Source organism: Bos grunniens, chromosome 13 (assembly GCF_055505025.1).
Source record: "Bos grunniens cultivar Pamir isolate PY7600 chromosome 13, Bosgru_T2T1.0, whole genome shotgun sequence".
Taxonomy (NCBI): Eukaryota; Metazoa; Chordata; class Mammalia; order Artiodactyla; family Bovidae; genus Bos; species Bos grunniens.
In genome coordinates this window covers 74,180,085-74,195,859 of record NC_141177.1, presented here as the reverse complement: position 1 = coordinate 74,195,859, position 15,775 = coordinate 74,180,085, and the positions used below count along the sequence as shown (strand labels likewise).

The window sequence follows — 15,775 nt, the reverse complement described above, 5'->3', positions numbered from 1 at the left end:
AGATGGTCACAATAAGGACAATTATGGCAAGAGCAGTCTAACAGTGAGAAAAAGTGAAAGTCACTCAGTCGCGTCTGACTCTTTGTGAACCCATGGATTGTAACCCGCCAGGCTCCTCTTTCATGGGATTCTCCAGGCAAGAATACTGGAGTGGGTAGCCATCCCTTTCCTCGGAGGATCTTCCCAACCCAGGGATTGAAACTGGTCTCCTGCATTACAGGTGGAGTCTTTACCATCTGAGCTACCAGGGAAGCCCCTAACAGTGAGAGCAGATCCCAGTGAATAAACTGCTTCAGAGGCAGGCAGTGATCAGCCCATGGAGGGGTTAAGCGAAGACTGAACTGGGAAATAAGTTCAACTGATGACTGAGACTCAGCACTTCCATCAGGGAGAGGTCTTACAAGTTTTACCTGAATTTATCTTCAAGAGAACCTTGGAAAACGCGATTGAATGCATCCATGTGAGGTCCCAATTCTCTCTCTTGTAGCCAGAGGAGCAAGAGGAGGAAGATATTCTTGCCATGGATTCTTCCTGAATGGAGTGTACTGTTCCTTGCCCTTGGCTTTGGATGTGCGTGTGTGACCTGTGTTGGCCAATGGGATGCTGGCAGACACGACGCGTGGTTGTCTTTTCCTGCTTCTATCATCAAGTTCATGGCCACTGCCCCTTCCACACTGACCCCAAAATGAGACAGGTGGTACAGACCAACCCTAGCTGAGTTACAGATGACCCTGGCCTAAAGGAGAGATGCCTCAGTTCAACTACAAACTATTAGTGAGAAATAAAAGCTTTCTTTTTTGGAAGTCACTAAAATTTTGAGGGTTGCCTGATACTTGGCAACAGCTGACTGATATAACATCCATGACAAAAGGTATGTTAAGGAAGGAAGCAGTATTAACTAAAAAGTGAGTAGTGGAGGCTGTGTAACTCAATCAGCAAAACGACCTCATTAGAAACTAGTCTGCCCAATAAGACCACTTGACTATCTAAGAAGCATTAATAAAAGTGCTCTAATCTAGTTATCATTCAGAACTTTAATCCATCTAGGAAAAAGAATGTAAATAAAAATTATTGTAATTACTACTGCTGGAAGGCATAAGCATTCTTTCCAAAGGATGCATGCACATTTTTTTTAAAGTAATGAGAATGGGTAGACAAACTGTTTTGAAGTGTTTTTCAACAAAGACTAAATAAATTCACCCTGCCATCCACAAGTCTGCACAACAGGCAGCTGTGAGCAAAATGGATTTTAATCAAATTCAGATGAAACTGCTATTTCAAAAGGACTCAAACAGGTATTGTCTGGAACACAGTAACAAGCTCTGCAGTGTTAAGTGTTTATGCCTACATTACGACAATGCAAAGAGCCACATAATGAAGTATGCGTGAACCTTTTTTTTTTTTTCCCTGATACAGAAACTCATTACCACTGAGAAGATGGTACCTCAGGCTGGACGCAAAGCTGTCACACCTGCTCCCCTGCAGCAGTATCCCAGGCTCAGAACCCCGGAAAAGGAACCTGAGAGCCAGAGAGAGGCCCTAGGATCGAAGCCATGGAGGGTAAGGGGGCACACACACGTCCCTCCACTGGCTTCTCCCGGCCTCCTGACACCCTTAACAGTCACTTCATGACGGTAAATCAGATCCTCACATCAGGACCACATTTGATCTCAAGGTGAAATGTATGCTTAGGTGAAAGGAAGTGACAGGTGGAATCTGAATTGCCCGGAGGCTGCTTCCTCATTTCAGGCTACGTGGCTCATGCAGCAGACTTCTGTCATAACCGATAATGTGATCTGAATGCAGCACTCACGTTGCTGCACGCTCCGTCTGTGGACAACATTGAAGAGCATAACTTATAACACGGTGGAATCCTGCTTCTTCACCTATGAGGACGAGCTAGTCTATCTAATGCGTATCAGTCTGCTAAATGGACCGCCTATGTACTATTTCCTTCCCAACCACGCTATCCTCCTCTGGCATCTTACACTCCGCTCTCCCTGCTCCTCATGATCATTCACTCTGTTCTTATAAAGAACATATAAGAAAATATTTATTTCAAAAATGGGGAAATATTATTGATAAGATATCAGAAGACTACTCTGGTTCATTTTGGAATTTTTTCTGTGATAGAAGATCCACCATCCAAGCAGACAACAAACATTTTTTTAGCACTTAATTAGTTGTTGTTGTTCAGTCAGTCGTGTCAACAAACTAATTCTAATGATGTCTTTATCACAGACTCAAAAGTCTTCACGTATAAGGCAAAAGGGTGTGAATGCGTGTGCATGTGAGAGAGTGTGTGCCTGTGTGTGTCGGGGGGGAGGGGTTATGGAAGGGTTAAAAACAAGCTCCACAGGAAAAGGAAAAAACACAGGAATTCTACTTCCTCCAAAAAGATAAAAGACCTCGCTTGGCCACCCCCAGCCAGGCTGTAGCCAGCAGTGTGGACCCTGACACAGTCTCCTGAGCCCTGCCTCTCCCCGCTCCCTCCCCCAGAATCTGGGGAGAGGAAAACCAATGCTGGGAACGCAGGGCGAGTTCAGCAGCTGGTGGTCAGCTCTGACGGGGAACAGGCAGGAGCTGTGCTTCCTGGCCAGAGGCAGAGGGTCCGTCTCTGGACAGATCAGCTTGGCACTGACCCACTCAACAACGAGGAGAAGAAATGAAGTGTGGGGGCTACATCACTTCTACTGGATGTGTTGCAAAGACCAACCGGAATACAAAGTGGCCCTTGCAGGCCAGGCCAAAACAAAGGCCAAGTCGCGAGCTGCAGATGTGCTGCAGAGCAGCTGCTGTGACCCCAGCTGAAGTGAAAGAGAGGAGAAAGGGTGATGGGGAGGGGGCCTCCTTCCTCCTGAGACTCTGTAAGCTAGGAGAACACTCGAACTCTTCCTCCCGTGACTCTGGAAGCTAGGAGAACCCTCAAACTCGAGAAACAGGAGAAGAGAGGCATAGCAACCCGGGGTCAGATGCTGGAAAACATAAACACAAAACGTGCAAGCCGCCTCACAGGAACGTTGATCAGACACAGGTGCACAGGAAGGGGTCCACCAGAGGAGAGGCCCTGAAGAGCCGGCTCTAAGCCGCTTATGCAGGAAGAGGGCAGCTGGATGGTACCCAGAGGGGAGAGGAGCCGACCCAGGCTGACATGGCGTGAGCTCCCCCCGGAAGCAGGGAACGCAGGGCCCTGTGGTGGGAGGTTCAGAAAGATGTGCAGGCCGGGAGGAAGCAGGGGGGTGGCAGGCAAGCGCCGATGCCTTCAGGGCGGCCTCCATCTGATGAGACAGCAGCAGCAGCCTAGACACTTACCCAGAGCTGAAGAGCCTTTCTAGGAGAGAAACGCCGAAGCTCAGAGAAAGGACTGGAAATGGGGCCACGTGGCCCAGGGGGGAGAACGGTCAAAACCGAGCTGACGAGGGAGGCACTGAACCACAGGATGGAAAAGAAAGGGCCGGAAGTCTGAGCGGAGGACGACAAAGGCGATGCCCTGAAGGAGACCTGGCAGGGCATAGCACTGCCTCCATCCCACGTGTTATGGGAGGGGGCAGGTATTTAAAACCCTCAGGGCCCCTGGGGAAGGCTGGTGGAAGCCTTCACTAGCTTGCTCTGAGACAGAGCTGTCCTAACCTCGGCCAGTGGAGGATGCTGGGAAGGGAGCTGCCAGACCAGACACCTGCTCAGGCAGCTCACGTCCGCCTGCCAGCGTCCAGCAGAAACCAATAGACGCCAAGGTACACGACCACAAGTCAACACACCCCTACGTGCTTCCAGCACCTCACAAACAATGAGGCGGACCCGATTTACAAGGCTGAGGTTCAGGAAAGTGAGGCACGGTGGTGAGAAAGGTCTTTTATCAGTGCTCAGCTATGTTTGTTTTTATTTTAGAGGAGATATTTAAATTTTTACATTTCCAATTTAGAGAGGTCTGCACTTTTCCAGTTTCAAATCAGTTAGCCACACTGAGCTATTCATAGCCCTGGACGGTTGTCATCGTGTTTATTCTATGAACAGTCTAGGAAAGCATGCAGTGCACTGTTACAAGCCTCCTCCCTAGAGCCTCGTCAAGTGTGAGGTCAGCCACAGAGCCTCGTCCCGAGAGTTGAAGGTCAGTTTCCAGACCTCAGGGACCACATCCCCGCCGCCCTGCAGATCCAAGGTGCTGGTGCATGGCTGAACCTTCTGGGCTTCCTGAGGGCGCCGGGAGGTACAGCTTCCTGAATCTGACTGGTGTCTGAGGTTTTGGAGGAAGACGAGTTCGAGGGTGGATGATGTCTTTGTCTCTGGAATGACAAGGCACCTGAATTCCCTTAAGGCTCGGCATCTGACCACATCAAACCGTGTTCCTGGGGGCGGAGAGCTCAGGGCGGGGCTGCGAGGATAGAACACGCAGTCTTCCCTCACCAGGGCCACGTGGGTGTTCAGAAGGACGAGCGACTGGCAGGGGCCTTGGCCAGAGTCACCCTCGACTCTGACCGTCGTGTAGAGCAAGAGCTGAGCCTCCGCCAGAGACGGGGCGCCGGCATCCAGGTTCCCGTGAAGGAAGTAAATCAGGTCCACCAGGGTGTTCTGGAATCTGGATGATAACCGGACTCCGTTTGCCAAAACTAAGTCCGGGATTTCTGCTTTCCAGTCAAGGGAGAGCTGGACCAGATCTTCCCGGAACAAGGGATGCTCGGCACAGGCGGCGGCCTCGGACGCAGACGCGAGGACATACAGGAGGTCCTGGCATATCTGCTGGCAGAGGTTCTTGTTGTAAGTAAAAACGGTGAGCAGCAGACTCTCTGCAGAGCCCAGGAGCCGAACGCTCTGCCCACCGAAGCCAACCTGAATCTCCTGGAGCCCAGAGAGGGGCAGGGCGTGAAAGACGCCCACGGAGCCCGGGGGGTCCAGAACCAGGGCGTACAGGGCGGAGCCGAACAGGAGCAAGCACACAGGCCGCGGCGCCGGCTCCGCGCAGTTGGCCACGGCCAGCCAGTACATGCCTTGGGGTACGTCCGCGTTGCCCCAAAGTTCTGGTAGGGATCCAGCCACCAGCTCAAGGAAGTCTGTTAAGGGGCATTCTTGAAGTTTCAGCATTTGGTCTGGGAATTGCACAAGGGTCTGCTTAAACACGGAGCCCCTTCTGGCACCTTCCAGTTCCAGGCAGGAGACAGAGCTCAGTAAGGAGCCTGGGAACTCAGTGGCCATGGGGCCAGCGGGCCAGCCCAGGGCTCGGTAGGGCACCAGGCTCCCCACCCGCCCCACGGCCCCTGCCTCGTCTCTGCTGCCAACCTGACTTTCCTTGGGGAGAGAAAGAGCTGCTGCTGCTGCCCAACCTGTCTCTAGCAGCCTGTGCAGGGGTGACAGCTTCAGAATCGGCAGCCTCGTGAGGAAGGTCGCTGCCTGCGAGGCGAGCCGGCTGGGGTCGCACAGGCTGCCCACGAGCTGGGCTTGGCCGACGGCCTCTGTGCCTGTCCGCAGCAGGTGGCTCCTGGTGTCTTTGTAAAGGTCTGAGACCCACTGGTAAATGAACCCCAACCCACGGCTTCCCTCTGGCTCGACAGTCATCAGGGACTCTGGAGAGCTCACCGCTCCAGCTGCTGCCTCCTCCCAGCAGAGCTTGGAGGCCAGTGCTGCTGGGGGAACACTGGCCCGGGGGACCCTTTCAGAGAGAATGAAGCAGAGGAGCTGGCTCCGCCAGGTCTGCTCGCCCCTGCCGTCCACAGACACTTCCTGGGATATGTGCTGCAGCCAAGTCCAGCTGGACGTGAGCCCCGGGCTGGGTCCACCTTGAGGACTCGTCGGCTCGCTGAGGCTTTCTGACTCACCATGAGTATATCCCGCACCGCTGGTGCTGCTTTTGCTAAGAGGAGGGGCTTCAGTGGGATTGAGGCGTTCTGGCTGAGAGTCGCCTCTATTACAACTGCTGCTGTGTGACAGCTCGTCCTCCGAGGGCTGAGGCCCCCGCTGGTTTGCTCCCCAGTCTGGCGCTGAGCAGCGGGCAGAGGGGCCGGGGATGATCTGGGTCACAGGCAGGCTCCAGTGGTGGTTCTGGTCCACCTCTCCGCTCTCGTCTTGGCCAGGGGCATCAGTGACGTCTCTGGGCAGCAATGGGGCAGGACAGCTCTTCTGTCAAAAACAGGTGAAAGGGGGCTGTGGCATCTTTTGCGATTCTTTTTGCGTGAATGAAGATTCCTGCGGTCATTGGTTTTATCGTGCGGATTAATGCAGAGGTTCAATCGATAACCAAAGCCATTCGTGTTGATTGACTCATGATTTCAGAATAGAGGAGCTGATTCACACACAGAGCATCAATTTCCGTATTTCATATCTTACAAATTGCCAAGTATTTTGACAGAAATATGTTAGATGGGATTGAGCCACAGTATCCATTTCTTGGTCTAATATTCTACTCTTAAAAAAAAAAGACAGAATCCTAAGGCCTTTGATTCAATTTTCCAGGGGGCAAATTTAGCTGTGAAAGTAAGTCCTTGAGTAAATGTCCAAAATATAAGAGTAGCCGGGAGCATACTTAACGTGAATGAGAAACTGACAAGTATTCCAACCTCACATGTGTTTCTCTGGCCTCTCCGTTTGTTTCATGGGAATCCTTCGTGTACATCTGCCCTGGTTAGAGCACCATTATGGTGTCTGCAAACCAGGACCACAAAAGGCTCACGGCCAACCTGCTACAGGCTAGACATGTGGACGCAAAGAAGTGAAAGGCAACGTCCTCTTCTTCACAAGGTCATCTCCTGAGGAGTCGGACGTTCAGAGGAAGACAGCGTTATTCCCGGATGGGTCGGATGGAGGGTGAGATGGGCCGTCTCCTGTAGGACATCCACCCCTCTGTCGCTCATTCTGTTCATTTCTACCACCTCCTAGTTTTGCTTTTTTTTTTGATTTTTGAATTTAGGGGTGTATGGGAAGGACAAGTCCCTCAGTGGAGGAAAATACAAGAAAAGCCTTACAAACTGTATGCCCAAATAAACCCTGGTCTGACAAGCCAATGGAGAAATAAGTTACCCAACCAAGAGTGTTTCCTCTGTGCCACTGCCAGCACAGTCCATAAACAGGAAGGGTTCCTAACACACTGGGAAGTACTCAGGTTCATTTCCAAACCCCCTCTCTGATTCTGATTATATAATTCAGCCTCTTAAATGCAGACCAAGAAAAAGGATACTGTTACAAATGAAAAACTGGGCAGAGGGTTTCTACCACAGCTACACACATTCAAGTAAAGTCAGAGCAGTTTGCAACCGGCAGGATTCTGTTTAATTTTTAAGTCATATAATAGCTTGCCTTGCCTATTAGCCATTAATCTCACTGCGACTTTGAAATTCTAATTATGCAACTAAACATTAAGAAAATTTAATCACACAAGCATGCTGTAATTTAAGGCGACCCTATCAATCTGAAAAGTCATTACCTACCTCGTATTTTAGCTTACGTTGAATGGTGCCATTGTGAAGTTTCTCATTATCCTGAAATGAAAATAAAAGGCCTCTATATTAAATTACAGCATGTTCACATAGAGGGAAAAAAACTGATTTGATTAGAATATTTATGAGAACAAAATTCTAAAGAAACATACTTGTCATTCAACAATGACCTTTCTTGAGAGTTTATATTTCCAAGGTAAACGTGACTGTATGGATCCATCTGCCTATAAATGGAACTGAACCATTTATTCCTAACCTTAAAAATCACAGCATAACATTAAAGGTAAGATTTCCTTAGGATACTTCTTAATTTGTAGGATAGGAAGGGAATGACTTCATTTTGATAAAAATCAACAAGTCACAAGTATGTATCTTCTCAAAGGCAAAACTGTATGCTTACTTGGGATAATTTAGCAAGTGGATTAAATATTTACGAAATTGATTATACTTCTGGAGAGATCAGAAAGGTGTTATGTGTAGAATTTTTGTAAATTGAGGTAAATGAAACATTTTAGGAAACTTCATATTCACTTATGAATTCCCCCTGTAAGTTCAAAGTGTTCAAATAAAGTTACTCCTGAAATAAGACTATCTGTAGACAAGCCCCACCCAAGTCATATTTAATTATTTGAGAACACTTTATATCTCAATTTTCTCACTGAAAAACTGTAAATAAAAGATCACCACCCCCAGCTCCTTAATGGAAAGTCATCTTGAAAACGCCTGCCCGGATGGCCAGCTCCTTCCCTCACCTTCACGGTGTCCGCAGGTTCACGGCAGCCATCACCGACCACGCGGTGCAGACCCTGAAGGCGCCTCTGGACCTCCTCTTCAATGTACGCACTGATCCTGAAAGCCAAGGAGATGGGAGTCCATGATCCCGTCTAACCACATAGCGCATCTGAGATCCTGCTTACCACACCCTTGGCAACCAGAAGCCTTCTTGTCCTAAATGCTAAACACAGTTAACTCAGGGCCTCCAACCTTTGCCTCCTTTCTAAGAAATGTGACATCACGTGTTCACTATCTAGGGTTTTCTGCCAACAAGAGAGGCCTGGACACATTACCGAATCCTGGGAACAGAAGGGAGACTCAGTTATCCCATCCAAATTCCCGCTGATGTCCCAGGCAGAACTCCTGCTGCGGGCTAAGGGAGAGAGTCAGAGACCCTCCATGGTCTCAGGACTGACTCTGAGACCCAGCACTTCACTCACCAAGCCTTGGTTTCCTCACACAGATACTGGTGATAATTATTTGTCACAAAACACAAAGTCATTTCAGAGGATTAAAAGGAAAGACAAAGAGGCGGGTGCAGCCTCCACAGATCTCCCCACTGGATGGCACGCTGTCTCACCTCATTCCTTCTCTGTCTGTTCGCTGCACCTGGCTGTGAGACGCTGTGTTTTACAGGTCTCTACCTTCCAAAACGCCCGGCGAAGGGCCAAGACAGTGGACGCCAGAAACAGCTGACTTTTGAGGCAGCTGTCAACCAAATATCTGGCACGCCATACAATACATAGGGGAAATTATATAAAGTGCAGCCATCCACCCAGAAGAACCAGGGAGAACAGAGGATTTTGGGTCCATCAAAATCTTTCCAGTGACTCAGGCCACCCAAAGGCAAGGCTTTCTCAGTTCTAGGCTCCCGGCCCTGGGTCTACAAACACTGAATTACACAGATTGTTTTAAATGAACTGTTTTGCGTGTTTACATCTTAGCACACTAAAAATTAAAAATCTGGTTTCATCTAAGTCTACACATAATTCTAAAAACATTTCTGTACTACTGACCATGGCTAAACGACTTTCTGATATGCTGGGTAAAGAGAGTAATATTATAGGTAAGATAGCCCAAAAGAATGGTGCAAGGGTAATAGAATACAGTATTTACATTTCAGTATTTCAGTAAAGAAAATCATATGCAACTGACTATGAGCCAAGGCCTCCTATAAACAAATTCTCTCTCTGAACCTTCACTTAAATTTTAAGTGCCACAGAGGAAGACAACCTAGGTTTAAAGGCCCTCAGAGGTTTGTGCCGTCTGAGTATATTTTGATATGTGAATAGCTCTCTGCTAGTACCCAGGGCTCTGGACAGCCCAGCTTGAAATGAATAGGTCGATTAGCTGAAGGCTCCAAGCCACAGATCAATTCATGATGCCACCCAAGTCGAAAATCATTTTTCTATAGTAACATCAGATACGCATGCGTGCTATTCATGGTCATTCTGAATATATGGTACGGTCTCTGCGGTATCTATTTGTAACCAATGACGTCTGTAAACTATCTGTCAGCACAAGGTCCTTCTTGGTACAATCCAATTAACTCAACTTTGCTCCTCTCGACCTGGCCTGGCATCACTCCTTTCTGGTTCTCCGAAACCTTTTTTCTTTAAACATTTATTTATTTGGTTGCACTGGGTCTTCCTTGTGGCCTGTGGGATCTTCCTGGCATCATTCGGGATTTTCACTGTGGCACACAGATTTCCCAGCTGTGGCATGCGGGCTCAGTTGCTCCATGGCACGTGAGATCTTAGTTCCCCAACCAAGGAGTGAACAAACGTCCCCTGAGTTGCAAGGCAGATTCTTAACCACTGGCCCACCAGGAATGTTCCTCCCTGAACCTTTTAACAATTCTACCTTCTTACACAAACTACTTGCACCAGCATTCTTGATTTGACTGGCCGAGTATCCTGTCTTGAGCCCTATAAAGGACATCTCACCCTACCAGGGGCCAGGCAGCAACTGATCAAGACAAATATGTCTTGGGGACAAGTGCTGTTCATAATCTTGTATAGAGCCCTTCATATGCAAACTGGCCAATACAGGGTTCCCTGAGTCATCAAATCACGTCAGAAATAGGCCTGGCATCAGTGTGCTGTCCAGTACCTCTCATCCATCAGAGGGACCGGGTGAGATTTTTCTGCACTGGATGGGAAGCTGGAAGCAGCAGGCTTTCCCTCTAAGGTCCCACGATGCCCTTTTTGAACACCATCGACCTCACAGATCTTCAGCTTCAACTGCTGGATTTCATGTTCTAACCTACAAAGATGGAAGTTATGTGAATTCACACATTAACAGTGTCTCCTGAGCTTCTTCCCTAGAAACCACAGGAAATCCAGACAAAAACTGCCCAAGGAGCTTTACCTTCTGGTAGAAAAGGTTATTGCAGACCTATAAGACAATGTATAAGGTGGTAACAAGCCACAGAGAGTTTCAGGACAAACGCCACAGACATCCAGGAGTTAGAGAGAGTTCGACATCAAGGGCAAAGGTATTCCCACTGTGTCCAGTAAATCCTCAGAGGTAAAAGTGCAGAATTCTGAGACCCAACCCTGGCTTCAACAAAATTGTTGGTTGTGGACTATACATCATAACCCAACAAGGATGTCTATTTGACAAAAGAGATTTTTGTTTTAAAGAATCTTTTAAAACTGCCAATCTGAGAGAACCTTCAAGGTCAAGGCAGTTCTAAATTGAGTCCACACAGGCCAGTGGGAATTTGGCATTTGGAGATGACAGTGAATGGGATTCCAGGTGCAGAAACAAAGGGACTAAGCCACGAAAACCAGGAATCTGCGCTGGCTAAGGCAGAGGGTGTGGAAAAGGGAAACAGGTGAGAGAGACCTAGGAAAACAGGCTGAGTATCTACAGAACTTAATATAAACCATAAGCTCTGGAACCAAACATTTATTTCCAAAGGCCAACGATACAGCTAACGTAAGGTCAACAGTGTATGAGGCTGGGCTCCACTGGCCCAGGCGTGACTGAATTCAGGCCCATCAGGCTAAAGAGCCAAGCTTGCCAGTCATCATGTCCTAAGGAACACTAGCCCACTCACTGTTACGAGACTTGGATCTCAGCTGGTGTCGAGATGCAACCCTGCCACTTTCCAAGTGCCTGACGCTTGTCCCGTCGTTATATAACCATAGAGGGGGAAAGAAGAAAACGGATTAAACCTAGCTCATAAAGCAAGCTGGCAGAGAAAGACAAACGCAGTACAGTGTTGGTGCAATCTGGCTCCATGTGAACCTGGTATTTTGCACTTTGGAAATTCACAAGTGGTCAGGTCAGGGTGCACGGCAGGCCCTGGCTCAGTTGGGAGAGCCTAGAGAAATAATTAAGACACAAAACCAAGACCCCCCAGAAAGCTACAGGACTGTCACAGCAAAGTGCTGAGAATCTGCCCACCTCAATCAGGGATTTGCAAAATCTGCTCCATCAAAACACATGAAGCTAAAAGCCTCCAGAGAAATGCTGACATTGGGAAATCACTAAAGTGTATCCGCTAGAATCTGGTATTAATAGTAAATGGTCAGGGAGCGAGGCTGGCTGGCAGAAGCCAGGGATGGCAGGCTCCAAGCCCCACTGCATTCTCGCTGGGAAGCGCAGGGCACAAACTGAGAGCACGCCTCCTCTGCTTTGCCTTTCCTGGGGCTGGAGCTTTGTCCAGCAATTTCATTTACATAACATACTTACACTCATTTTCTTAAACCTCAGACCTGTTTCTCTGAAGTCACAGCTTTTGTGGGTTTTGATTGTTTCATCTGTCACTGTTGTGCCTGAGGGAATCACCGGGGAGCTTGGTAAAGAGAATCGTTTAAGCAGATGGTTTGAAAGGAGGCTGTCCTGACCCTGATGGTGGCTCCAGCAACAACTCACGGTAGGTCTTGCCTTGTCACCAGGATGGATTTCAAGCCTCTGCCCTTGTCAAGCTGGGCTCCGAGAAGCCAGCAGGTGGCTTCCGCTGCAGCCCCTAGGAAGGGGTGAGAGGCAGGGGGAGGACTTCAGGGAGGCAGGGAGCCTTCTAGCCCCCTGTACCGGGGCTTCAGTTAAGATCCCAATAGACCAAAGGGTCTGGAATAACTAAAGAAAAAGGTCCATGTCCTCCTCCTAAGGGTAAGGACGAACACTGCGGCTCCAGATGGAAGAGCCTATCCATGGCAAGCAGGGCAGGGGACAAAGCCCCCTTGCAGAACACCACATCTGGAGACATGGGCAAACCAGGTGGCTGCCAGTCTCGCTGAGAGTCTTGGCATCACACCTACAGGGTTAGCAGAAAAAGCACCCTCCAGTGTGCGCATTTGTTTTGAGGCCCTACCTCTAGGAAGCATGGCAATAGTTAAGAGGTGGTGGAAGAGAAACACTCCTTTACCATGAAAATAGCGCTGGCTCCTAGTTCACAACCTCCAAAGTAGTATCAGTAAATCATCGCCAAATGAGCCTGGAGAGACCTGTGTTCAGAACATCTGGAGAGCTTTATGTTTTAATTCAGAATCCTGAAATCTCCCATCAAACACTAAGAACCCCCGGGGGGTGGACGGGGTGGGGGTGGGGGGCGCTTTCTTTTCAGTTCGCTGCCAGGTGTGGAAATCGGTGTCTACACAACCTGTGAACTCAGGAGCGATCCTTCACCAGAGTAAGTGCTGCTCATCCTCACGGAGATGTTGAGGTGTGGGCAGGAGGGAGCGGGGGTGTGGAGATCAAGAAAAAAGAACGGGGGAGGGCGGGGAAATCGGGCGGGAAGCCTTTTCGGTATTCCATGTTTATTAAAATATTATACGCACGATCAGAGGTCACTGAGGTAACAGACAGGACTTGGTTTTTGTGTGTTTTTTTTTCAACTTTAGGATGGTGATTCTAAAACAAGGATTCTAAGGAAAAAGAAAATGAGGCTTAGCCATCAACTGATGTATCAGTCAGAGATACAGCACTCAAGGGGAGAATCCAACCCATCAACCTAACGCCCGGGGGCCTGGAAGGCATGGCAGGCACCCCCTGGGCCGCGCTCACCTCTCCCGGTCCTTCTCCAGGGCTTCCTGCCCAGCCTGCTCGCCGCCAGCAGCCCGCGCGCAGCGCCTCTGCAGCGCGGAGTGCCTCCTCTCCAGCCGGGCCACCGCACGCTCCAGCGCCTCGCGCTGCTGCTGCTCTCGGGACTCCAGGATCTCCTTCTCCTTCCGCCTCACCTTCTCCTCTTGCCGGGCCACGTTGGCCGTGAACTCGAAGGTGGCCTGCAGCTTCTGCAGCTGGCTGGCGCTGGCCTGGTACTGCGCGAGCTGCTCTTCCTTTTCTTCCATCTCTTTCTCCACTAGGTAGAGAGTGTTGTCCAGGTCGAGAGGACCTCGATCAAGGATCTCACGGACTCTCTGCTTCTCCTCCGACAGCCTGGGCAAATGCTGCTGCAGGAGGTCCTGGAGCTGACGCTTCTTACACTGCAGCCTGCCCTCCGCCGGCTGCGTCCCCTCCACTGCTCCGGCCGCCCAGAGGACGTCCGCGCCGCCCTCCTCCTCCTTTTCCGACCCCCTCAATTCTTCCTGGCTGCCAGATGGTAAGCGCTCGCGGAGGAATTCCCGGTCCTCCTCCACCTCCCGTTTCAGGAGGTCCTTCTGCTGCAACAGGTCCTTCTCCATGTTGGCCAGCGTGGCCAGCTGCCTTCGCTTGAACTCTAAGAACCGCAGCTGCGCCTGCTCGAGCTCCGGGCTGTCGCCACCCGCCTCGGCCCCGGCCTCCCTGGCTTGCAGGAGGGCGGTGCGGATGCCCTCCAGGTGCCGGTGCTCCTCGGCTGCGCGCTGCGCCTCTCCGCGCCGTGGCGGCTGCAGCAGCTGCTGCTTTGCGCGGAGCTGCGCCTCCAGCTGTGCCACTCGCAGGACCTGCTCCCGCTCCTGCTCCTCCAGCCGCTGCTTCTCCTGCTCCAGCTTGGCGTACTGCTCCTCCTTTTCCCTCTTGAGTCGCTCCAGCTCCTGAAATATCTGAACCTTCTCGGCCTTCTCGTGGCTGTTGAGTTCCTGCAGGCGCTGGAGCTCCTCCTGGACACGCAGGAAGCGTTCCTCCTCCTGGTTCTTCTTCTGAAGCTCCGTCTCCTGCTGCTCCCGCTGCCTCGCCTCCTCGAAGCGCTCCTTCTCGGCCAGCAGGTCCTTGAGGGTGCTCTCCAGGTGCGAGCTGCGCCGTTTGAGGCTCTCCTCCTGCTTGCGGATCTGCCGCTGCGCCATCTCTGTCTCCTGGCGCTGCGTCTCCACCTCCTGCTGCATCCGCTCCAGCGCCGCCTTGTCGGACTTCTGCTTCTCCTCCATCTCTTCTATGAGTTTTCTGAAACGCAAAGCGGTGACCGATCATTATTTGATCACTAGCTTCACATGCTGCTCTGACTTCTCCCTGAACTGATACGTCCTGGAAATGGCCTTAAAACACTGCACACCCTTCACTAAAATTAAAAAAAGAAAAAGAGAGAACAACATTTTCCTTTTAATATCCAGTGGCCTGCTGTTTTATTTTTTTACTCTGTAACTGTCCAACATATCATTTGCCTAATCTTCTCGAGTAGCCTCTGATATCATTTCTTTGTAGTGCCTATAAGCATAATGTGTTATGCATGATATAATTTTAAAAGACCCCTGGGCTCAAAGAGAAAGAGCCGTGCCCAATTTAAATTTAAATGTGAATAATTCTGTTCAGCCCAGTGGCTAAAACTCAGTGGAAATTCGGTGACAAAATGATATTAAATAAAAATGCTTATGCTGTCCTCAACTCATCAGGGTCAAATATCAAAGTCAAGATAATCAACATTTCATTGTTCCAGGTCAAATAACTACATGCTGTTGAGCATTTAATCACTAGTTTAGGACAAATGGCAATCATCAAGTGACCCAAAATATTAGTTTATTAATGTATAACATTGAAAATAATGGCAATCTCCATTAGAATACTTAAATGCATGATTCCAGGGGCTATGTGTCATGTGTCTGAGAGAGCAAAGGGTGCCCACTGGGTGCTAACTCAGTGTGTCAAGGTTGGGAGGGATGGCCTCTAGAGCAAGAGTGTGGGTGCAAGGTCTCTCTCCTGACCCACCCAAGCCCTAACTTACATGATGCTGGGAGCTAAACCAATTCATCTGTAACCTCCAGACTCCACGTTCTAGGAAATAAATACCCAGGGTACAGATTTTTCTGTGGCCTTACTTTCTATGCTAGTATCTATTGTTGGTTCATGTCTTGGCTTGTTATATAGAACAGGGAAAAAAATACAGCTTTTTCAAAGAATTATATTCAGAACATATTAAAAAAACCCTCTCCAAATCAATTAAATAACCACACACACACACCTGCACACATGTGCGTGCACACACAGACACACCCCAAAAGAAAAGAGAGCTGAGAACATGCAGAGGTGGAGAAGAGAAGGTTATACAAATGGCCAATCACCGTTAAAGAAAGATGTTTAAAAAGTGAGAAGGCATAAGAAGGGGAATTGCCATTCTTTTGGCTTTTTTAAAACTCAGAGGATATTATTAAGGAAGATATACTTTTTAGTTAAATTTGAATACATCTATTATTTGGTGTATTACATTTAATGAGTGT

At 49.3% G+C, this 15,775-nt stretch overlaps 1 protein-coding gene across 14 annotated transcripts in view; it reads right to left on the bottom strand.

Moving 5' to 3' along the window:
• The window catches only part of KIF16B (kinesin family member 16B), a 305,646-nt gene that overhangs the window by 86,310 nt on the left and 203,561 nt on the right, over window positions 1–15,775 (bottom strand). For 8 of the 14 annotated variants that reach the window (XR_015139975.1, XM_086335002.1, XM_086335004.1 and 5 more), the window contains 4 exons: window positions 13,215–14,507; window positions 10,311–10,463; window positions 8,177–8,273; window positions 7,416–7,466 (listed from right to left, as the gene is read on the bottom strand). Coding sequence is in view for 13 of the 14 variants with exons in the window: in XM_086335002.1 (XP_086191128.1) it covers window positions 7,416–7,466; window positions 8,177–8,273; window positions 10,311–10,463; window positions 13,215–14,507 (1,594 nt within the window). In the remaining variant the exon portion in view is untranslated. Of the gene's footprint in view, window positions 1–3,851; window positions 6,112–7,415; window positions 7,467–8,176; window positions 8,274–10,310; window positions 10,464–13,214; window positions 14,508–15,775 lie in introns of those variants that run through there. The other 6 variants (XM_086334996.1, XM_086334997.1, XM_086334995.1 and 3 more) reach the window with 1 other exon arrangement.